At 44.6% G+C, this 23,595-nt stretch overlaps 1 protein-coding gene across 1 annotated transcript in view; it reads right to left on the reverse strand.

Moving 5' to 3' along the window:
• Positions 1-23,595, reverse strand: part of VIT (vitrin) — a 52,911-nt gene that overhangs the window by 3,996 nt on the left and 25,320 nt on the right. The window contains exons 7-18 of the mRNA XM_056488634.1: positions 22,632-22,712; positions 20,690-20,890; positions 20,145-20,195; positions 15,442-15,480; positions 15,286-15,342; positions 14,622-14,684; positions 11,132-11,179; positions 6,742-6,804; positions 3,925-4,072; positions 3,631-3,734; positions 2,945-3,171; positions 417-930 (exon numbers count right to left, since the gene is read on the reverse strand). Coding sequence (XP_056344609.1) covers positions 417-930; positions 2,945-3,171; positions 3,631-3,734; positions 3,925-4,072; positions 6,742-6,804; positions 11,132-11,179; positions 14,622-14,684; positions 15,286-15,342; positions 15,442-15,480; positions 20,145-20,195; positions 20,690-20,890; positions 22,632-22,712 — 1,596 coding nt within the window. The remainder of the gene's footprint in view (positions 1-416; positions 931-2,944; positions 3,172-3,630; positions 3,735-3,924; positions 4,073-6,741; positions 6,805-11,131; positions 11,180-14,621; positions 14,685-15,285; positions 15,343-15,441; positions 15,481-20,144; positions 20,196-20,689; positions 20,891-22,631; positions 22,713-23,595) is intronic.

Below are 23,595 nucleotides of genomic sequence, written 5' to 3' on the forward strand. Positions count from 1 at the left end.
CCAACAGCAAAAAGGTATAAACAATAGTGTAGGTTTTGCTCTGGGTCTAAACAACAGATCCAAAACAACAGGATCATGAACAACAGGATCTTGTTCCAGTGCAAATGTGTTGGAAGATATATGTCTATCTTGACTAGAAAGCCAAAGGAGTCCTGTGTTACTAAGACAGCAAAAATCCCTTGACATCTAGACATAGCTGCATATGTGATGATTTATAAGTTTTTTTTCTGGAGTTCCTTATTCAGCTATTAAACAGATGCTGATTTTGCTGGAGCTCAGTGGGACCCCAGGGAGAAGTAGTACTCTTCGTGCATAAGATTTCATCCAGTGCCTTCAAATTATAGCAAAGTGCATTTATGTGACCTGGATAAGTGCTGAGGCATGAGGGGAGAGCAGGCAGTGATAGAAGACCTTACCATTTTGGTGAGCTGCCATGGCTGGCACACTGACATCATCGTAAGACCTGCCGTCTGTGATGAGAATCATGATCTTCCTTTTGTTGGGTTTGGACTTGCTGAAGAGCTGCTCTGAGGCGTAGCTGATGGCTGCTCCCGTGCTGGTGCCCCCACTCCAGTAACTGATCCTTTTGATGGCGTTCAGCACATCCTGCTTGGTGCTGTACTTGTCGAAGCTGAACTCCAGCCTCTGCTCGTAGGTGTACTGCACGGCTCCGATGCGCGTGTCGGTGTCGGAGATCTCGAACTCCTTGCTGATGTTGGCCACGAACTGCAGCACGGTGCGGAAGTTGCCGGTGCCGACGCTGCTGGAGCCGTCGATGACGAAGCCGATGTCGGCGGCGTTGAGGCAGGTCTTGCTGCAGGCCAGGCGCTCCGTGTCGCACACCCGCTTCACCAGGGGCTGCACCGCCTTGTGCAGGCTGAACCAGCTGGGCACGCTCAGCGCATAGAACCCGTTTGTCCTGCACACTGCCTGCAAGGCAACACCAGCATAAGCGCCGTGGGAATGCAGGCTGCCTGCTCCTGCTGGGCATGGAGCTAAACTCTAAATACGGGCTCCTGGAAAGAGCAGTGCTGCAGTCTGAAATGGCCTCTCCTGCAGTCACCATCTGCTTCCCTAGGAAATGATGTCAGTGTAACATCACAGATACTTGTGTAATGTGACAGTTCTTCCTGCCTCTTTTAAAAAACTGTGGGATGGAGCTGATATTATAGTAGTGAAGGAGCTGTAATAAGCAAGTTTGCCACCTGTCAGGCTGTTTTGTGTGAGTTACATTGCTCGTGGGAAAAGCATTCAAATCACAGAGCTGCTCTTAGTGTGGCTCCCATGGACATTGCATGAGGCCTGTATGTTTGCCAGGCAGCAACTTCAACTCCCATCATTCAGAACAAGAAGGAAAGTTTTGCTTGCTGACAAATCCTACTGCTGTGAAGTGAAAACTGGGGCATAAGCTGAGGCTAACTTGGTTCATGCCCTTTTAAACAGAGAAAACCCAGGCTTATTGTGATGGCTCTGCCAAATAGTCAAAAAAACAAAAAAAAACCCATTAAGTTTTATAAGTAAATACTCATTAGGGCCAGATCTGCGGGAGGCTTCTATAGGGCTAGTGGGAGTCAGGTGAGTGTGGGTGGGAAGTAGGGTGGGCACAGAAGAGGGAGAGGTCAAGGGGTGGAGGAGGGAACAGGGAGGGGAGTGATACAAACAGTCTAGATCAAATTGTCTTTGCCTTTAGTGCCTTTTAAATGCCAGTTCCTCAGATCTCTGAGTGAGAATACTTTGTTTAGCCATGCTTTATCTATCAGCTTTGTGATAGTGTGTGTATCTGACTGTTTTAAAAGACCAAGGCACTGGTCTTGACTTGCATAAAGCCTAACAGCTCCAAGGGAATTACAGTTCTCTCCAGTCTGGGCTCCCTATGGTGTCCTGCTCGCATTTACTCTTCTTAGTGTCTCACTTCTATTTTAGTGTTATGATGCAGCAGTATCAAGCCACCATTCTCTCCTTACCTTCCTGTTCTGAGCCCACTGTACTCTCACTTCTGGTGTGTCCCTGGCAGGTTTGCAGAGACTCACTGTAGCTTTGTTCTTTTAAAAACATTAAATGCAAATGAGGCTACAATCTAATTGTGTGCTGACCAGAGACAGTGCACCTCTTTGGAGCAGCTCTGAAACTCATGGGAGATTATTTAATGGCAGAGCAACCCAGCTCAGATGGGAATCTGTTTTCTGAAAATACCAGGTAACTCAACCCTGTTTCCTAGGCCCAGTCCGGTCTGCCACTTGGTAGATATCTCTTGCCCTAATTGGGTACCAGCTCATCCTGAAGCACTGTTGATCAGACAGTGTTGATGCCAAATTCAAATCAATCAAAATTTGCATTCTCTTTTTCTTTTTAATTGCACATGGCAGGGATTTACCCTTTTTCCAAGAGCTACCATGAAATCCATAGCAGCAGAAACAAATAACTGAAAAATAGCCTTCATCAACAGTGAAAACAGAATGTTTGAGTCATCCAGTATAACTGAAAAACTAGGATGTGCCTGTGTTGGGCCTGTGCCAACCTTTGCTTGTGTGGGACCTGTTTGTAAATGCAACATTGACATTAGGTTGACAGGGCTCCTCACCTGTTCCCTAGTGGGCAATTCACAGCAGGAGGTTCATGGAAAAACAATTTCTAATAGCTCAGGCTGCAACTGTACTTTGTCACACTACTGTGTGTTTGGAAAATGCAGGTATGTGCTAAGGTTTAATCGGCCAAAAGCCATTTGCTTGATGATGTACCTTAGACCAGAACTTTACTGACTTCATCCCCTTTCCTACCTCAGCATCACTGCATGGTTTTTCTACAGAGAAACTCAAGACAGCATGCACAAGAAGGAAAAGAAATAACCATTAGTGGTAAGAAGGAAAGAGAAATGCCCTGAATGAAGTAGGTTGAAAAGTTTAGTCAGAGTCAAGCTCCTGGTCAGACTCAGCCCACTAAGTACCTTGTCCACAAAGTTCGGTTCAATTACGTTCTGCTTTTCACTTTGAGCAGCTGCTTCAACAGTGACAAAGAAAATGTTGATCCCTGATTCTCTGGCCAGCCTGGAGGCCTCTTCCACCCGGTCAGTCGGCCACCCATCCACCATCACTACAACCACATTGGGAGCTCCACCTCTGTTTCCATTAGCATCCAGGAAGAAGTTTTTGTTAACAAATGAAAGTGCCTTCCCTGCAATAGAAGAGGAGTTGAGGAGTTATGGGTCTGGAAGCACTCTGTGTGATAATATCCCAGGAAACAGTAGGCAGAGAGCTGAGGAAAGCAGTTTCTGTGGCTCTGTGAGCAGCAGGGAGGCCACTGCTGCTGGTGCCAGTGCTTCCTGAGCCCTCCTGCACTGAACCCCCTCCCTATGCCTCAGAGAGGCTGGAGATGATGAGCTGGGTTATCAAGGATCCCCACAGCATTGATGGGAACTGCCTGCAAGGAGACAGGTATGTCCTGTCATGAGTTTACAGTGCCTGGGATCAACACATGCAGGTCATGGGAGCAGTGCTCTCTCACCAGCCCAGCCCTAGCACTAAGCACTGTTTGGTCCCAGCCTCTGCATGCTTGTGAGGAGGTGTCAGTTTGCTATAGCCCAGGCTCTGAAGCCCTCTGAGCTGAGGATGTGCAAGCAGCCCCATCACTTACCAACATTGGAAAGTCCCCCTTTCTGTTGAATTTTCTCAATGGCATTCCTTAGATCCTTGGAGTTGGCATAAGTTTTTAGGTTAAATTCTGTGGAAGGGTCATCACTAAAAGGAGAAATTAGAGCAAATGTCAGTGATTTGCTTCATATACAACACAAAAGCCATTGGGCTGGTCTGTGCTACCTGGCTCCTAGTGCAAGCTGGTGAGGCCTTTAGCATGTATCAGCTTAGAGCTACAGCTGCCAGGGTGTGCAGTCATGCCCTGGGGCAATGGGAATGTCTGGGAAGCTCTTACCCATACTGAACAATGCCCATCAGAGGGCCAGCACTGCCGATGCCAAGGGCTTGAGCCACATTACCAAGGAACCGCTTCTGGAGCTGAAAGCGGCGTTTGCCGATGCTCCAGCTCCCATCCATTAAGAAGGACAAATCAACCTTGCAATCTGAGGAGAGATAAAGAAACACAAAAGGTATTTTTAGTCCTTTCTGATTGCTCTGCTTCTTGCAAGCAGCAAAGGCCTGAAAAGCCTACATCCAGTGATTTGTCCTGCTGTGTAAACTCTACAAAAAAAGCCTTTGACAAGGACAAGTCACAGTTGGCAGCTCAAGTTTGTCCTACTCGTTGGTTAACATAGTTCTTGGCATGACTTTGTCCCATACAACATCTGAGCTTGGCTGTGGGATGAAAGGGCAAGAATCTTTTCACAGGGGTCAGTCTGGGAGCAGTGCATTTTGGGGGCCCCACTGGAGCAAGCTGACTTGTATATCCTGTGCCCTCAGAGCCACGTCTTGGCTCAGCACACTTTATTTGCAGCCCAGGGGTGATGGGAGTTTGTAAAACCAGCCATGGTGCTTGGATTTTGTGGTCTGGCCACCTGAAGAGCACAAACTAAGGAGATTTCTGTGGTGACACTTTTGTGGACTTAATTGATGTAATAGACATAGCAGGAACAGTTACTGTGTTAATGTTGCTCAGAAGGGAGGGATGTTCCTGAAATGTGTGATGCCTGGGACGTGCCTCAGGGGAAGGACTGTTGAGTCTCTTCAAGGTGATTGCAATCCAAGATTATCAACAACAATCCTGGTGGCTCAGTATTTATGAATAAGAATTGTTCATCAGCTTCCTTCTGGGCTGGAGCTAACATCAAGGATGGTGATTTTGCTTGGGAAGTTCAGACTGAGTAGGGGCTGTTCTTTTGCTTTCTATTGTAGCCTTGTACCCGTGTGTGCAGCAGCAGAAGTGTGCTGTTGTGTGTTTCCTCTCTGGGCTGAAAGCAATGTTCTATAAAAGAACAAAACAAACAAACAAACAAACTCTTCCCTTTAATTACACAGATGAACCTCATCTTTGTGCTGCAAATGCTGTCTTCATCACTGCCAGCCTGCCTTCATGTTTCTGCAAGTTAGTGGGGAAAAATTCATCTTTGGTCTGCGACCGGGAGTGGGACCAAATTTTGGCTTACTAGAGCGCTAATTAAACATTTTCCTCCTCTGGCATCTGGGTCATTCCCATCTCTTGATTTCCCTCTGATGATGCCTCTTACCAATCAGACTGTTCAAACTACTGTGTTTTAATCATTAGGTAGCCCGAAGGCTACAAAGCACCAATTGTTCTTAGTGGCTTATGCAACTGCCTCCCATCTCATTACCTTCAATTTTTTCTCCCATAGCTGTCTCTTTTTTGTAATTCTAATAATGCTGAATTACAGGAGCGTGACTGAGAACTGTGTCCGCTCACAGCAGATCGTGAGGCAAGGTCGGGAACCCAAAACAAATACCTCAATTAACAGTTAAGTTTTCCTGAATTTCTTGTCCTTCAAAGGGAACTAGTTCATGAGATCTATATGCAGAAAGTGGGCAGTTTGTTAGCCAGTAGGGTCTGGGGAGGCAAAGATTTACATACACTTATAGACAGACTTGGTTTCTGAGGAGGATTCAGATTCGGTGCTGGGACATAGAAGGACACTGCAAGAGCACAGACTAGAGGTGCCTCATAGGGAGGTGAGCACTTTCTGATTTTCAGGGAGGCAAGGTGTGAATTAGGGCTTTTATGGTCCTAGAGTTATCAGTGGGATAAAAATTTTGTTTCTGGTGTGGCTTATTTCAGTTTAGCTGCTAGAAACACAGCTATCCTTGCTGGCATCTCCACTGCACTGAGCTCTGTTTTCCTGCAGTGCAATGAGGTCTGCAGGGCAGAGCCTTCCCTTTTTCTTCTTTCCCTTATTTCTGTATCAGTTTCAGGTGTAGTTGACATCTTTGACAGGGAAAAGAATTCTTTAAATATTAAGAGGAATGCCTGGCAATACATAGACACTTGTTTCAGTAGTTACTGTAAAGAGCCCAGACAGTGTCCAGTGGCCCAAGGATGGGCAAGTGAGAAGCCAGGCACTGTAGGAAGGGTGAGCCCTCTCTTTGGGGTGGCTTCTAATGAAGACATGGCAGGCGACCCCATCTCTCCTTTAAGAACTTGCTCTCTCTTTCTTCTGCCACTTTGGGCCTCAGCTAAAGATGGGTTAATGGGTAAATCTGCATTTATAAAGGGCTGTAGAAGATTTCAGATTAGGGGAACCTGCATTTTCTCTCTAAACTTGAGTGGTCTTTGATGTTCCCTCTGCATCCTCTCTCTCCTGGCTGTGGCAGGCGTTGGGTCCCTTTCTCAGGTGGTTTTCTTCCCTCCCACCCACTGCTGTGGGAAGGGTGCCTGCACACAGCATAGCCATAGCAGCCTGCTTGGTCTGCTCATCTAAGCCTGGCTGCAGCACACTGGGTTGCTGTCCTCTGCCACCAAAGTACCTGAGTGAAGAAGCTCTGCACATTGAGAGCATGGAGCTGATACTGCCTGGGAAGAGGTGGTAGGGAGCAGCCACTATCCCACTGCCCAGGTAAGCAAAATTTTGGATGCTATTTCCTTCCCTGTAGAAGCAAAAACCAATTCTGTGTATAAGAGAGGTCAGCAGAGAGTGCTCACTTTCTCTCTGTGAGGGAAAAATGTGCTTTTGGATTTTCTCAGGCTTTCTTGAAAACTTACCCTTGGCTATTTAATTTGAATGCACTCTAGCAATATGTAATTAATAATGTCGCATAATTATGAAGTTAATTCTGAAGTACATACTCTGATTCCCCTGGGAGATGGGTTCCAGTGGCTTTGGATTCAATTCTTCTTTTGTACTGAAGCCTAAACAGAGAAAAGAAAGGTTATATCAGTGTGTGCTTGGTGGTTGCCCTTGCTCTTTAAGGAAATGGGCAACAGGGTCAATGCAGAGACCCCCTGGCCTGAGGATTAATATGGGAGGGAAACCAGGATGGGGAGGACATCCTTGGAGCTTACCTTTTTTCATCTACATCACTCTTGGGGTAAAACAAGAGCAGAGACATTTCTAGGAAAGCCACCAAAATCTCTCTTAGCACCAGCTTTGAGGTGCTCCCCTTGGGGAGTCAGTCCCCCAACTGTTGGGAGCATCATGCACAAGTAGTGGGTTCCTCAGGAGCAGAGGCTGGTGGCCAAGGTGTGGGATGGGGACTCCCAGCAGTTTTCCCCTGAGAACCTGCACTGCCACCCCGCTGGCTCGCTGTGCCTTGCAATGAGCTGCACGAGGTCTGAAGTGGATAAAGCAACAGATTGACCATGGTGTTTTCTGTCTGGAGAGGAAGGCACAGGCAGCAGCTCATTACAGCTGGGGAAGCAATGCAAGCCACAGCTCCTCAGGTGCCTCCAGAAGTCTGGGTTACTTTGCAAAGCACAAAAGAGACAGGGTAACAGAGAGCGATGGTTAACTCAAGGGAAAGAAAGTCTCATGGGTCACTAGTGGATTCTAATAAACTGTTTGGGTGGTAGCAGCCTTGAAAATATGAACTGATGTCCTTGTGAAAGGTACTGACTCACAGGACACCATCAGGCCAGCGTCAGTAGGTCTAAAAATGCTGAACTTCACTCATGACTTGAAAGTCTGGAAAGACTCTCCTACAGTCCAGCATCTCCTTTCCAAGCAAGGGCAAAGAGCTGTTTCTTTTCAGAACAGCATGACAAGATTAAGGGGATTTAGCTGGGATAATCCTCAGAAGAGACAGCAACGATCAGACAAGCTACAAACTGAACACTCACCAAGAAAGCTCTTGGTCTAAAGAACAGCAGAACAGCTTATTATTTTTGTAAACAGCATGTTAGAATTTTAAAGAAAAGTAGGAGGAAGACTTCCTTAAATCTTCATCGCCAAGTAAGTTGAGGAAAGATTTCTGACTTCAGAGACACAGTGAAAAGGAAATTTTATGAAGTGTGAGCTGTATAAAGAAAAGGATGAGAAATTACTAGGTACCACAGAGCTTGTCTCTCCACAGCAGCCAGCCATGAGCAGGCTAAGCATGAAAGCATCAGTGTATGTGAAGGGACATTAGAGAGGGTCACCACCTAAATATGATGGGAGGTGTAACAGCCTGAGCTGAAGGTGTTAAGGACCAAGCCATAATAAGGCAGAGTACTGTGAAGAAAATAGAGGGAAGTACCAGCTCCATCCTCCTCTGGATCTGCTCCTGTTTCTATTCCAATTAAGTCTAAAAATTGGCCTCTCATAATTGTCAAATACAACATTTTTGAGTCCTTCTAGCTGCATGCTGAAAGCTGCACATAGTTTTGGGTCAGGGTCTCTGTACTTAGCCTGAGTATGCAGGACCTGATTGGTAGCTGATCCCTGCTGAGGCTCCAGCACACTGCAGTGTCCGTACTGACAGGGGAGCTTTGGGTTCTCAGTTTGAAATTCAGCTGCCAGTGCACAAAGTTTCTACTGCAGGGATTAAATAGAGCTGCTGACAGCAGCACCAAGGCAGTGATTTCCCTCTGCTTTGCTTGTCCCCAGGCATCTGCTGTTGCCTGTTGCTAGAGCCAGGATGTGGAACTAGCTGGAGCACTATGATTTGCCTTGTATGGAACCCCACAGGGCTGCCTGTGGGTGAAGTAGGCAGAGGGCACAGAGTTGCTCTGCTTTGTTTACAGCAAGAGTTGGTGATTGCTTTGTGTGTTTTGTTTGAGAATTTCCCTGCTATGTCTGGCCAGGTTAGGAGAGCCCCAGGGCTGGTTTGCTTTTTGTCACTGTGTATGTGGTGCCTGCAGTGCCTGCACACGTAGCCTCCCTGTGCTCCTGTCCAAATTTTGGACAGGGTATTTTCTGGACTGGAATAGGAGCTCTCCAGCCATCCTGGCACTGGCTCTTGTGACAGAAATGCCTGTCTCCCACCGTTAGTGGAGCTGGCCCTCTAGTGCCAGAGCAGGCTGGATGCACTCAAAAGCAGGCTGGCAAGCCAGGCTCCAGCTGGCTGCATCTCTTATGGCTGGAGCTGTGTCCAGCACTGCTGGCTTGTGCCTCTTGTGTTGTGCAGTGCGGATGAGATCCCAGGCCAGGAACAGGGAAGAGTGCACCTGGTGTTGTGTATTTGCCCATGGGAGCCCATTTGGTTGGGTGAAACACCAGCAGGGAGAGGCAGAGTGGTGGAGCTGGGGCAGCACTGCCTGAGGCTAGCTGGCCACTGTTCCTGACTGAGGAAAAGTGATGTGGAACAGGGATGACACCAAGCAGTTCCAGTGATATCTGCTACAGGAAACATTTCTGACCTCTCTCAGACCTGAAGGACTTACTGACAAGGACCAAACCTGCCACTGAAGGAAGGCAAATCTTGTGCAAGTTTATGGTTAGTTTATCTGATGTGGAAGTTAAAGGCAACGTGACTTGGCCATTCACAGCATCTCTTTGTCAACCACATGGATGACAATGATTTGGGTTGTTTTTTTTAAAACCTGAAATAGTCATCAGCCTGCCTTCCTGACTGTGTATATTCCAGTACAGGCTTTAATTACCCAGGCACATAGTAGTTCCTCAGCAACAGACCAAAGCCTGCACACTGCATACCTCACATGTGCCAGCTTGGTATCCCATATGTGCAGTTCCTTCCCCCCACCTTGTCTTATTTGCAGAACAGAAAGTAGGTGGATTTAACACTGTAGTGAAATTAGAAATTAGCATGTACCATCCATTTTAGCAACTAAATTGTATATGAAGGATAATCCATAGTTAGCTATTTGCCTCATGCATTTATCTACATCCTTATTCTTTTCCCAGGCATACAGCTGACATTAGCTTTGTCAGCATGGAAAACTCAAGTGTAGGCAGTACATAATTTTTCATCTTTATTTGCCAGTGCAATTATCAGTTCTTGAAGGTTGTGGGTCAGGTGGCTGATTTGTGCTTAGTGGAACAACAAGGTCACCCACCAAACCCTCCTCCCCAGCTAATTGGGGAGGTGGTCAGTCTCTATGGGCCTCGCTGTTCTGCCAGTCCAATTTAATGTTGGTATTGCCATGGGAATTTCAACTCTCTGCATGGGCAGTCTACACCATGCTAATTAAAGTTCCCTTCACTGATTGTCACAGCTGTCCATACTGATTAGGCTTCCTATTCATTTAAGTAAGACAACAGTGATTATATCCAAGCCAGAAACCACTCCTTTGAAGTGACAATCTGAATTCATCAGACTTTATCTCACTGGTCTCTGCCAGCACTTCAGTTGCTGAGAAGCTGTTAATACAACATCCCTTCCCCCATGCCTAACCTTTCATTGCATTTAATGCAATCTGTCATTTTCTGCCTCAAATATCCCTCTGCACCCTGGTCCTCATGCTGCAGCTTTTCCTGATTAGCACACTAATGGCTTTGAAGCAAGAAGAGTATTCAAGGAAATGGCCTTTTCAAGGGCCACCAGCACAGCCCTCTCCAGCATCAAAACCAGTGGTGGGAAAGACCTCTTGTATTGGATGGTCAGGCCCCTTGTAAGAGGGAGAGTACCACATCATGAATTGGTCTGTATGTTTTGTAGTCTGCTTTTAATGTTCCCAAGGGAAGGGAGCTGTTAAATCTGCAGTTGGAAACTGCTCCTGATTAAGGGTTGTACAAGTCTTGGTTGGTCTTGTTGCTATTTGAGCCCGTTAAAAATGTAGGATTTTTTTTTTTCCTTCACCAGTACTCATAAAAATATTCTTATCTCCATACTGTCATTTTTTAAGGCTAAAATTCAGAAAATTTCAATGACATTCATTTTTCTTTACATTTGATATAATACCTCCTTTTCTTACCTGAATGTCTTCCCTAAGTACATTGACATCAGGATAATCTGTCATGTTCTTCACTGATTGCAGCTGTCACATTCCCAAAATACCTTCTCATATACAAATGGATTTCAGTAGAACCCCTTTCCTGTAGTGTAGCTGCCAGCTCTTTCCAGAGCTCATCTCTTCTGCTCCTGCTTTAAGCAGGAACTCAAGGTGACAGGAACATAGAATAATCTGCTAAGATGTAAACAACATGCCTTATTTATAATTTTAAATGCTGCAATTACTTCTTAAAATGAGATTGTTATCACCATTGTCATGGGGCTATTGGATAAATAGATTTTGCTTTTCCTGTGTGTATGGAAACCACTTACTCCCAGACTAGTTACTAGATGTTTTAAATATTTACCTGTGTCAAAAAGGCTCAGTCCAGGTTTCCATGAGTCTATTTCCATTGCTTTCATACATGAAAGAGAAAAAAAAATATTACTGATAATAGTGCAAATACTAGAGATCACCAAGATCTGACTCAATTTAGAAAGGTCAGTTCAGACAATAACATATATTAACAATTTAGGAGCTGAGGAAATTAGTAAACCTGGGAACTTTCATGTGCACATTTCAAGCCGTAATTAGAAGCCTTATATCACTGCCCTCAGAGCACTAACCTTTTTTAAGATTTTAAATACACCTCTCTAGATCTGTTTTGGTCTTGTTCCTCTAAATTGCATTGATACTGAAGCACAGGCCCCAGTATATTTTTTTGAGTTGTTTTTCACTGAAAATTTGCAAGTACCTCTCACCTACAGGGCTAAGTCAATCATGATGCACACAGAAGTTTATTTGTGATTTTGCTTAGGAGGAGAAGTAGGATAAAGGAAGAGAAGGCCTGGGTGATTGGAAAAGAAACAAGAGGAAAACCAGGAGGAATATTCCTATATTCTGGCAGCATTGTTTCCCAGTTTTATACATCCTTCAGTAGAGTCATGAGCAAACAGCAGTGACAAGAGCTGGGAGTGCTCGTTGCAGAGCAGGGGGACCCTACCCACAGAGAAGAGCTGATGCTCATTTGTTATCAGAGTGGCCAACATGTCTCCTGAATGCTGTCACTGAGAAGAACAAATTTCAGTGAAACCACTTTGTGAGTAGATAATCTCAAAAGGTGTGCTTCCCCCTCCCAGGCTGGAGGAGCACCCAGTAACTGTGAAAAATAGAGATTCATATGAAAGTGCTTTTCATCCTGACCAGCTGAAAAGAAAAACCAGACAAAGAGCAAATTATGAAGAAGAGTCTGCACTTGTCGAATCTTCTGTACAAATATGCTGCTCTGTGAGTTGCAGTGGCAAAATTATTTAAAGCAGTAGGAACTGTAGGGCATGTGGAACCAGCTGAGGAGCTACATAAAGATTTGCCCTCTTTTCTTCATATGTAGTGATGTGAGCTGAAGGATCAGAGCAATGAAATGTGCCCATGTCACATGTCACAGGTTTGTTTCTGCTGCCACCTCCTTGTCAGGGAGCATCCTCAGAAACCAGGCTTCTTTAACATCTCTGACTGTTTACAAAAGACAGGCAAATGCTCTAAAAGACTGGGTTTTATCAGTAGGAGCAATGCTGAGGTTTTTCTAGATTAACAACTTCAACTCGGATGTGCACAGGTACTCAAGTCTGTCCAAATACCTGTGGATAGGAGCTGTCTATTTCTTCTTCGTCTAGTCTTCTCCGTTCACATTTAGAACTTTCTGTGGCAGTCTACTATCCTAATGAAGAAGATAAGTACCAAAACTACAAGATAAGTACCTAGAATTTGGAGTAGCTGGCTGCTAATATGCAAAATATGCAAAGTATTCAAAATATACAGCTTTTTGAGTGACCTGTTTATCCAGGCAAAAGCTCTATTTCTTACATGTTGTCCTAGACACTTAATGAAGAAAGCTATCCATGAAATGTATATCTGAAAGTGAAATGATAATTGTTATAACTAGGGTTTTCTTTTCCTCACTTGAAGATGTCCATTAAAAAAGTGTTGATTTTTAAAATATTCCAAGACTGGTCTCTTTAAAAAAAAGAAAGACACCACCATGAAAACTCTTCAGTATAATTGCCTTGAAAAACATTCTTGAAAACTCAAGACTAGGTGAGTATGGGATTTCAAGAGAGTTAATGTGCATTGCACAAGTAACTGGTGTGTTGGTGAAGGCCTTTTCCCAGCATAACTTTTTTGGTAACTGATGAGAGGAAGTTCCTTAACATGATGGCCAAACCCTCAGAATTGACTGCTGCTGCTTGCACACACTTGGTGGGATCAAGAAGAACAAGCTGCCTTTCCAAGAGAGCAAGGACTTGTTCAGGAATTTTCCTTTGATTGTTAGAAAAGTTTGCTGCTTGAAAGCAACACATCTGAGCTGCCACATTCTGGACTCAAAAAAGGGTCAGGACTTACTGGTAATACAGCAACTATGTGCTTGTATTTATTTTCCTTCTTGTTCTGTGATGAAGAAAACAGAATAATTTATGATGGGAAATTTATGCTTTGTAATCACTTTAGGGTGACCTTAAGGTGCCTTCAGCAATTAGGTGAGCTCAAATACTGACTTTGATTTAAATAAGACTCAGCAGTATTCTCCTGTTTTTCTGTATTTGGCTAGCCTGAGAATTAGCTACCACATCCTGTGGTATGGCCAAAAAGGTATGAGAAAGACAAATACAGATGGAAAACAGAAGGAAGAGAAGGAGATTGAAATGAGGAGGAATAGAAAAGTGAGGGAATGGATTACATCTTAGGATGAGTGCATTTTAAATATGCTGCAACTAGGTCAACTACAAATTGTGATTTTGATCAGGAGATTGCTGGGTGAGATTACTTGGCTGGAATTATCTGGAAAGATAATAACATATCCTGCATAATAACATCCTCTAACCTCAACGTGAGCGACCTCTGGGCTCCTCCCTGTGGCACCCCTCCTGTGATTCCCAGTTCTCACAAAGCCCTCAGGGCCCAGGGACACCTTCCTCTGCTGGAGTCTCTCTCTCCCTCCCCAGAGGGTTTGGCTGCCCATGCCAGGTCAGCACTAGTGCAGGGCAGCACTTGCTGTGTGTGAAGGGCTGTGGGAAGCACCCATGGGACAGCACAGAGGTGCACAGCGTCGCCTTTGCTCCTTCTACCTGTGCCTTGGCTTGTGCCTTGCTGTTGAGACCCAGAGCTTCCCTCTCTTCCCTGGTGCCCTGCCCCAGCTGGTCAGACCTGCCTCATTGCTGGGCACTTGCCTGGCAGCCTGGGCCATCCTGGGAACCACCACGGGACCAGCTCTGCTGCCCTTGTTGGGCTTTGAGCTACCCTAGTGCTCCCAGACAAGATCTGTCTGAGAAACTCTGCTGTCCACCACGAGAGAGGGAGTGTTTGGTGTCTGCTGAGAGCTCTGGAGCCCCTGGGAACTTGTTGTCAGCCTTGCAAAGTGCCTGCTGGCTGGCTGCTCGCTGGGGAAGGGTCAGCTGCACTTCCAGGGAGAGAGAACAGTACAGGTGGTGTTTCTACCCTCAGTGTTAAAAGCAACCTCTACTTGCACTGTCAGCCTAGAGGTTTCTAGGAACCACAGGAACACAAGATCTAGCTCTATTGAAAATCTGATAGGCTGCACACAGCTGGCTGTTTGTTCCCTGTTTTGACTAACAAATAAGAAAATTTGAAAACACTTTGTAAATGTTGATCCCCATGGCCTGTAACAACAAATCACTGCTGACCAAGCTTCCCTTTGCCCTTCCCTTTCAAGATGCTGCTAGTTGGTGTTCAGTGCATGAGTCTTGCCCTGGTCCTCCAGGATGCAGGAAAAAGACGTGCAGTACACATTGGGCTAATTTGTGGTTGCTAGAACTGTTAAAGAGAGTGGAAAAGCTGCTCACCCAGGTGGGCTGGAGAGCTGGCAGCCCTCTGGAAGGTGGCAGCAGGCTCCTGGCGCTGAGCACCTGCGTGATCAGACACAGAGGCGAGAGGTTAAATCAGTGCCAGTGGGTCAGGAGAGAGGAGCATCAACCCAAGGGATCCAGCGGCCCCAAACTGTCTTTCTGCACATTTTCAAACCACAAAGAAAAGGAGGATGGAAACTATGAATTAATTGGGGAGGGAAAAAAAAAAGGCCTGAAAGAGGCTGGCAAGAGTTTAGATGTTAGTAGGTGCTGCACAGTGCAGCTGTTAGCTGGTCTGCTGGAACAACTGGTCCTGGGATGCTGACTTTGCTCAGGGCTTGTGAACTGGCTCAGGCCCTAGTCCTTACACAAACACAATGCTCACCTCTCATTTTGCAATAGCAAATGTTATAAAAGACCTCTTTAAATGATTTTAGACTACTGTTTTGAGAACAATTACAATATTAATCAATCTTGTTTACTTTTTTTCCTTAAAAGTTACACTATTGTCCTGCAATGGCCACTGTGATATCTTCTCTCATTGCATCCTGCTATGAACATGGTTAGGATGGAAAAACAGTGGGTTACTGCATGACTTGGTAGATGTAAGTGGTAAAAATATCTGTGGGGAGGAAATAGAGAAGGACTGCAATGCCTTTACCTGTATTGTGTTGTAAAATATTCCTGTTACTTGCAGAGGTGGAAATGCCCCTGAATGCTTTGAAAATATTATATTGGTTAGCACATTGGAACTTAAACACAAGATTTTCTAGTATTTGAGCAGTAAAAATCTACTGGTTGTTAAATTAAAACATACCTGTATTCTGTCCTCTTCCTTGTGCAGCCTGAACCTGTCCTGAGTAGACATCAAAGTAGAAAAGTGTGATTTATTTACTGAACCATGTTTCAGTACTACTCCTGCCTAGCTTTTTCACTGAATCTCACTTTATAGCTGTCAGACTTAATGGTCATATATGGAGTTATCATTAATAGACTTTCTTAGATGTTAACTAGATTTCTTGAGCCTGCTTAAAAACGATTATCTTGCTCTGTCTGTGGTACAGATTAGCTTTGTTAACATTCCCTTCAGTTATGGATATTACTTGTAAAGGTCTCTTGTCTGCATTTAAAAGATCTGCAGTTACTTCTGGAGTTTGCTCTCCTTTGTAGTTCTCTTTCTCTCACTCACTCTGGTGATGTGTGTTTATCTCTATTTCAGTACCATCTAATAGTTGTTTGAGGAAGGTTTTACCCCAACCACAAAACAACCCCCAGACCAGATACTACCCTTTCTGCAGAGTGGATATTAGCAAGCAGGTAGACTGTAAGTAATGAGACAGTGAAAAAATAATGTGGGAGGATTCATGTGTCTGACATGTCTTCTACACAAAAGGCTTTTTTAAAGGTGATTGGGTTACTAAATTGCCATTGTTCAAAAATACTAAAGCATTTGCAGATGAAAACCATGTCTTTATTCATGCCTTTCATTTCATTAATTATTCTTAAGAAGGCTGTTAACAAACTTATCCTTTAACAAGCCTTTATTCATTAGTTTTCCCAGAAAGATTAATTTGAAAGCCTGGTGAAATCAGTGGGAATGTTCTAGCTGACTCTGTGAACACTGGACAGGGGCCCAGGAGGTTAATTTATCAATAAGATGTCATCAATGAGACTGTTTTGAATGGCTGTCCCAGAAAACAGGAATTGCTGCTCCTTGGGAACTTGACATTGCAAAATTAGGGACAGTAAGAGCTTGTGTTTGACCCAAACTTGAACCTTCCAGGCCACTAGAAGGTATTTGATGGGATTTCTAGGAGCTGTCCTGAGACACCCTGTAAACTCCAGATGCCAAAGAGATCCTGTTTATGGAAGTAATGGGCTCATCTGCAAAACTGGCAAAGCTTTTAAATTCTAAGCTTGTAAGGCTCCAGATGGACCACAGCTACACCAGGCTGAGTATTCAGATTTTGGAGGGAAAAATCTGTGTGTGCAGCAGTCAGTGTTGTATGGGATTGTGCAGGGCAGGCTTTACACACAGGAGATCAGTATGTGCCAAAGTGGTGGTACAAAATTAAGTCTGAGTCTCAGAGCTGCCCTTGTTTCATGTTTGCCATGACTGAGCCCCAATGTGTATCTAACATTCTTTACAAGTTCAGTAGAAACAGAGCACAAGAGGGTAAAAGAGAGATTACCTCAGTGTCCAAGTATTTTATGCCACTTTTAAATTTTAATTTAATGTTAGCAGTGTGTATTTCTCTCTATGCACCTTTTGGCTGTGCTGGGCTGTGGGGCTGCTCCCTCCTGCTGTACCTCCCAAAGGCACATTACCCCCATCCCTGCAGTAAGCTGCTTTCTGCCAGGCTTTTGTTGGCTGGGGCAAACATGGTAGTGGTAGAGGAGGAAAAGTTGGAATTGCACGTCCAGGTGGCAAGGCATGTTATTCCTTCAAATCTGAGATGCCATTGAGGCTGTGCCATGGGGAATATGTGTTCATTAGAACAGAGCTCGGTGCAAGTTGTAGGCTGAGCCAGGACTAAGAGAAGTCTGTAACAAACTGGGGATGGACAGTCACTGAACAAATTCCAAGAACTGTGTCAAGTATCAAAGCAGTGGAACAAGAAACCTTGATTGGGAGCAAGTGCTGTTGTGAGCAGGGAGGCATGGAGGCAGGAGATTATGTGCAATTTAGAGTGAACCTTGTAAAAACCAAGGACTGATTTGGGAAGAAAAGCAGCTATTCTGTGCACAAAACCTGCCTGGCCATCTGCGACTTGGTCAGCACCCTTGATGTGCTTAAGTACTCAGGGATAACTTGGGGAGAAAGGCAGCATCCAAAAATAAACACCAGCTGTTCTCCTTGGTGCCAGGATGGAATGTTTGCCCAGTGCTCCCTGAAGGCATGAGCCCTACTGGTCTCCTGCTGGAGAAGTGCTTTCAATGCCCTCTCTAACACTAACTCTACCACTGTCACAAATCCTTTCAACACTTCTCTGTTTACTGCCCTATTAAATCCCAGCTGGGGATGAAATCTGTGTAGTGTACCATGGTAAGCAGTGCCCAGCTTAGAGTCCCTGTCTGAAAATAGATGCAAGCATTGAACCCATCTGGGCACAGAGGGCAGGAAAGCACCTCACCTGAGGATACCCAGGCAATCACTGCCTGATGCTTGGTTGCCAGCTCAGTGCTTCAATGTGACACCAAGGATCATGACATGATTTATGATTGCAGTGCTCACAGTAGCACTGGATTTAGTCCCAGTCCTCATCTAGGCTCCAAGCTGCTGTGCAAGAAGGGATTGCTTGAAGAGCTGGGATGGGAGAGAAGGAGTGAGCTTGTAGCCCTTGGGAGTGTGCTGGGTAAAATGCTGCTGGACAGAGGCAGAGGCCCTGGGAGGGCAGGCAGGAACCAGCTGTGTGTCATAGGGCACACTAGTCACATCAGTGTGTTTTCATTTAGCAGTTTTGGCACATCAAGTCTTTGAAGCAGGGGTCTGGCAATGGAGCAGGGTCTCCATTATTTTTTATGTTGCTCTATCTTTGACAAACAGAAGGTAAAGGGGAAAGAGCAGCAAGAACTAGGGCAGCAGTTTTGCCCCTGTTTTCATGCTCTAATCTGTGAGTCCTGCTTTTCTTTTGCTCCTGTGAACTATTGCCAGTACCAGTGGCTGGAAATGGAAACGGTGTGTTCATTCTGACTGTGCTCTGTTTCACAGCTATTTACTTTTGAGGTGTCTTTTGCAGGCAAACAACCAATGCACAGTGAGAGGTAGATTTGTGAGTCTCTGTGAGCCAGGATGGACAGGAGAACATTGGATTCTGTTCAGTCAAGCCAAACTCTGGTTAAGACCAACAGCCAGAAACTGTGGCCTGAATAATAGCAGTGGGTCCTAAAAGCTCCTCAGAGAGAGAAGACTAATAAACTGATTTATGTATGGTCATAGCATCAAAACTGTGTTTGTAATTTCTGCATTTTTTTATTTATCCAGCTTTTCGCTTTCAGAATCAAGAAGGGGTCAGGAGAATTCAGGAAGCCAGATATCAGGTACTGACATAATGTTGGACATAATCCTAGAAATGAAGCCGGTGAAATCAGAAATGGATCTCTACCACTCCAGCTCACAATATCCTGTTCTTATATCTGATCACTTTAATATTCTGGGAATTAATTTATGCTTAGAACTTCAGTAAAGAAAATTGTGAAGAAAGATGGTTCCAAGTTATAATTAAGTGGCCACTGAAAGCATTGGAAAATTTGAGAGGTTTTTGTTTTGGAGTCCTTGGCTTTTTTTTGTTTTGATTTGTTTGGGGCTTTTTTCCAATTTTTTGACTAAATTACTTGTCTTATTAAAGACAATCTTCCCACTGATTTCAGTGTGGCCAAAATTTGACTCTCAACATGCATCTTCCTGTCTGGGGAAGCTCAAACAGGGATTCCTAATTGCTAGTAAAGACAGTAAAGGCCTCCTCTGTGCTCAGCCTGTGGGAATAAGAAATAGAAAAGAAAGCAACAAACAGAACCAAGTTAACAGGCAGAGCTTAAACACTTTGGATAGTGTGGTCACTTCTGTAAATCCTGCCACGCACATACCTACCCACGTTTGAGTTGGTAAGATTAACCCCTCCAGCCCTGCCTTGATTCTGCACTCACAACTGAATTTTACTAATTTATGCTTCTCTCCAAGACCTGAATTACCCAAAAGATATTCACCCTGCCATGTTCTTGGCTGTGAATTACTTGGCAGTGGGGATGACTGCAGTAATGTGTGTGAGAGGAAAGCTGAGTTGAAAGCCCTCAGAAATAGCTATGGAGCATGAAAGCTAATGATAGCCCAGCTCCCTTTTCACTCAAAAGCAATCATATCCCCATGCTCAGAACCTTTCAGACAGTTGAAAATGTTCTCCTTTTCTTGACTGCACAGCTGAGCAATTGCACAGTGTATGGAAAAGCAGCTCTGTGCAGTTGCACTGCAGGCTGTGGGCTGGACGGGGATGCAGGGCTCTGAGCAGCCGCCGTTCCGCTGTCAATAACAAGTGGCAAGCCAGGAATAACATCACATGGGTGCCAGGCTCAGAACCACAGCCTGAGGTTTCTGAGAGAGGAGTGCTTTAGTGCATGTCAGCATTTCAGAGCTTCCAGCCCTAAGCTTAGATGGCTGTGCTGCCCTCTGCACAGTGGTATTTTTAGTGGTATTTTACCACTAAATCAAGTCTCCCTTTGTAAGAGAGTGACAGAAGGAGGTAATGGGAAAACTTGATTCAAACAGCAAAATCTTTGTCTCAAGTTCTACAAAATCCAGCTTTTGTCAGAGCTGAAATGGGCAGATACTCACTAGAAAGGCTTCCCCAGAGCTGTGGGTGATCAGCATCTTTGACATTCAGGCCAAGCGTCTGTTTTTCAGTTTAAATCCTGACTTGGACTCAGTCATTGAGTTTGCTGAGGCTTGAAAGGTTATTGAATCATTGCTGCCCCACAATACACGGTGCTGCATGCCTTGTGGCATACTTACATCACCATACTTACTTGCTGCTGCAGCTACCACAGATGCATACGCTGGGTGGACACTGCTAGAACCTAAAAATGAGAGATTTTAAGTTTCAACTATTGAAGCAAAACCCCACAATGCTAATGAATAATAATGCATGAAGAAGGAAAAATTAAGGAAAAAATGTATGAGAATTCCCTCACAATGTTTTAATCTTTGAAATTCAAAAGCTGTTACAGAAAACATATTATAATTTTAATCTATTGAAAGTTATCACAAAATTATTTCTAAAATTAGTTGTCATCTATCTTTGAACTCTCAGTCTAGACATGAGAATCAAAGAACTATTTATTGACTTCTATACCTGAAAAATCATCACAGTATTTGGGGATGGAGAGCTTACACTCACATGAATGAATCTGCTGGATTTACATAATTTTTTTCCACTCCTAGTATATCTACATTGAATTACTGAACTCACGATCCTCTAAATCATGGTATATCCAGCTGTATATCTTGTTCCTTAAATTTTAGGAAAGCTGTCAGTCTAGAGGGAAGCAATGCAAACATCCATGCTACTGACCCATATCTCTGGCCCTGTGCAGTGCAGGTCTAGTCTTGGCAGGAGCTGCTGTGGTCCTGGCTGCTGCAGGAGTTGTGGTTGGCTGTGGCACTGTGGTGGAAGGATCTGTGGTCGTGGTGGTCGGCATGGGGGTGGTGGTGGCCATTTGTGTGGCTGGGGTCGGCACTGGAGTGGTCTGGTGCTCTTTGCGGGCTGTGTCCCCTGTAGGAATAGTGACATGTCACTGTGGCTGGATTGTGACCAGTATGGAAGCAGCAGCAGCAGCACTCAATGCTTAAGGCAACCCAGAAACTGGCATTGTCTTCAGGATGCCCACAAGCATCCCCAGTTGTGGAGCCATTAGTGCCTTCATTGTAGTGCAGGTGCCTGTGTGACTCTGCTCTCAGAGGGTTCTGACAACAGCCCATTGCAGCATTAATGCTCCCCCTACTTTGCTGCTTTGGCCAGGAACACTTATCAAACTGACAGATGTCTCAGACCTATGGAATAGCTCAACCAGCCAGTTGCAGATTCTGTTTTGGCATCATCTTTTCTCAGTGTAATTCAGCACTTAGAAGGTCCATATAAGTGGAAATCAGCTGGCATCTGGTAGTAAAAATGGCCAATCTGAGTCATAGACCAGAAAAAAATTGCAGCACTGAAATGATTTTGACAGAAAGACAACTTTCAGATAAAGATGATTTGGGGGAGTAGATCACAGCCAGAGCAGGGAGGGTCAGGGCTCTGGCTGAGGGGAGTGGGGGAGAGCACCACCTGGAAGGTGCCAATCTCATCTCAGTTTGACTCATCTCACAGTTGCTACTACTTTTAAAGTGTATCATCTGTTGTGAGAACAGTGACAATTCTAGTTGCAAAATATACATCCTAAATATCCTTATAGAAAATCGTCAATATACTTAGGTTCTTCCAAGTAATTTTCTCAGAAAAGGTTCTTCACTGTTATCTTTTCCATCTAGCCACAAAAAACTGCCCTAAAATGTATTCCATGTTAACCTTGGTCTTGTTCCTTTCCTCCCTGCCGATAGCCCTGGGGATGGCCTGACACACTGTCTGCCTTGGAAGGGAATGGTGCACACTCTATTCACTGCTGTACAGCACAAGCTTGTATTTTATTGCTATTTCTGGATGTTCTCCTTTTGGAAGGCATCGTTGGGAAACTGTCTGGTGGATTAATTATCACCTAATGCTAGGCAGTGAAAAACTCAGATCTCAGACAGTTTTAAGGGAATAATGCTGAAAGAGGGCTCAGAAGAAAAACAAAACAACTCAGCTGAAAAAATCAGCATGAATGGCTCTTTTTGGGCTGAACAGTACACTGCTCCATGAAACTGTGCTAAAAGAAAGAAAACAGAAGGCACAGTGAGTCTTCCCCTGCGATCCTGTGCTGCTGGAGTAGGGAACAGGCACACTGGCCAACTTTATACCCCAGTCTGTGAGAAGCAAGGAGGCTGGAAGCTAACAGTATTAGCAGAAAACCTGAGGAAGCAGCATAGTAAGAGCAGAGGAAAGCTGTTGCCTTGGTGCATGTTGGCTGGGTTTTTGTGAATCCTTTGACACAAGAGGAGGCTCCTGGGGGGGTAGCTGTTCCCAGTGCTCCTGTGGGCAGAGAACCCATCTCTTTCACAGAATCTTCAAAGGGTTTGCAGGGCACGTGCCCTGCATAGGAGATTGCCAAGAACCATAATGCATGATTTTCAAGTTCACAAAGCCTGAACTCATTCAAAGCACAAGCAGAAATTAAACTCTGTGGGTGCTCTCTTCTCTGAATTAGCAGAAGTCCTTCAAGCACCACTGCAGTTTGGTTTCGTGGGAAAGGGGCTGTGGAGAGGAGGTTGGATGGGGGAGGTTAAGCTGTCTTTAACCAAACTGCTTCCTATTAGCACCTGCAGGCAGATTAGGTGGGTTAGATACTGTAAAGAGCACCAAGATCCCCAACCCTTACCTTGGTCTAATGCTTTTTCTGATGTGTTAGCAGTGTCTGCACTCTTCATACCTTTAAGGTCTTGCTCTGGTTTTTTAGGCTCTGAAGCAAAATTGAGCACATTAGAAAAGGCAGTGCTGTAAGAAAATAATTTCAAGTCTTCCATTTAGAGATTATCAGTCCCCAAAGGAAGGCATCCTGTCACATGGCATTAGTTATGTCTGGCAGTCCTATCAGACTTTATCACCTACTGAGAAAAAGCAATGACTAGAGAGTAGTCACCCCTCTCCTTCATGCCCAACTTAGGCATTTTTACAGCCCAAAAGCTCCTGCCAGTATTGACAGAGTTTCTGAAGTGGCAAGAAGTATGAGGGTTTGTCACCAATAAGCCAATACTCATAAGATTTAATGCACCATATTTTTTTTCCTCTGAGTAGTAGCATGTTCTGAGAACCAGGGTCAGATGTGTGTATGTTGTTTGGGAAATAATTGCTAGTGTGCAATCTTTCAGTCACTAATTCATGTTCAGATGTATTTCTTTCTTGCCTGATGTTTTGAGATCATTATGGGACCAAATCCTCTATGCCATGGCCTGGCTTAGAAGTAAAAGGGAGATTTTTTTTGGTTCTTTTTTTATTTCTAAGACTCAGAGACATCAACATACTTGGAATACTTATTGCAGTTTATTTACTGCTACCTCACAAAATAATCTGATTCTGCTTTTTTATCTGACTGAGTACTGGGAGGATTTTCTTCTTCCCTTTTTTGGTTTGGTTTTGGGTGTTTTGTTTTTTTTTTTACTCTCTAGATCTTTTGGCAGCATCAAACTGTTTGAGAATTTACTGCGGGTGTTAATGTTTTCCTAAAATTTTGTGCTGTTTTTTCTAAACATCTTTTAATAGTTTTGAGCAGCTGTGAAGAGTTACAGTTTTGGGAAGGCTTTTCTTGCCATGCCCAGCATTTGAGAAGCACTCTAACCACCAGA

This window comes from Oenanthe melanoleuca, chromosome 3 (assembly GCF_029582105.1).
Source record: "Oenanthe melanoleuca isolate GR-GAL-2019-014 chromosome 3, OMel1.0, whole genome shotgun sequence".
Classification (NCBI taxonomy): Eukaryota; Metazoa; Chordata; class Aves; order Passeriformes; family Muscicapidae; genus Oenanthe; species Oenanthe melanoleuca.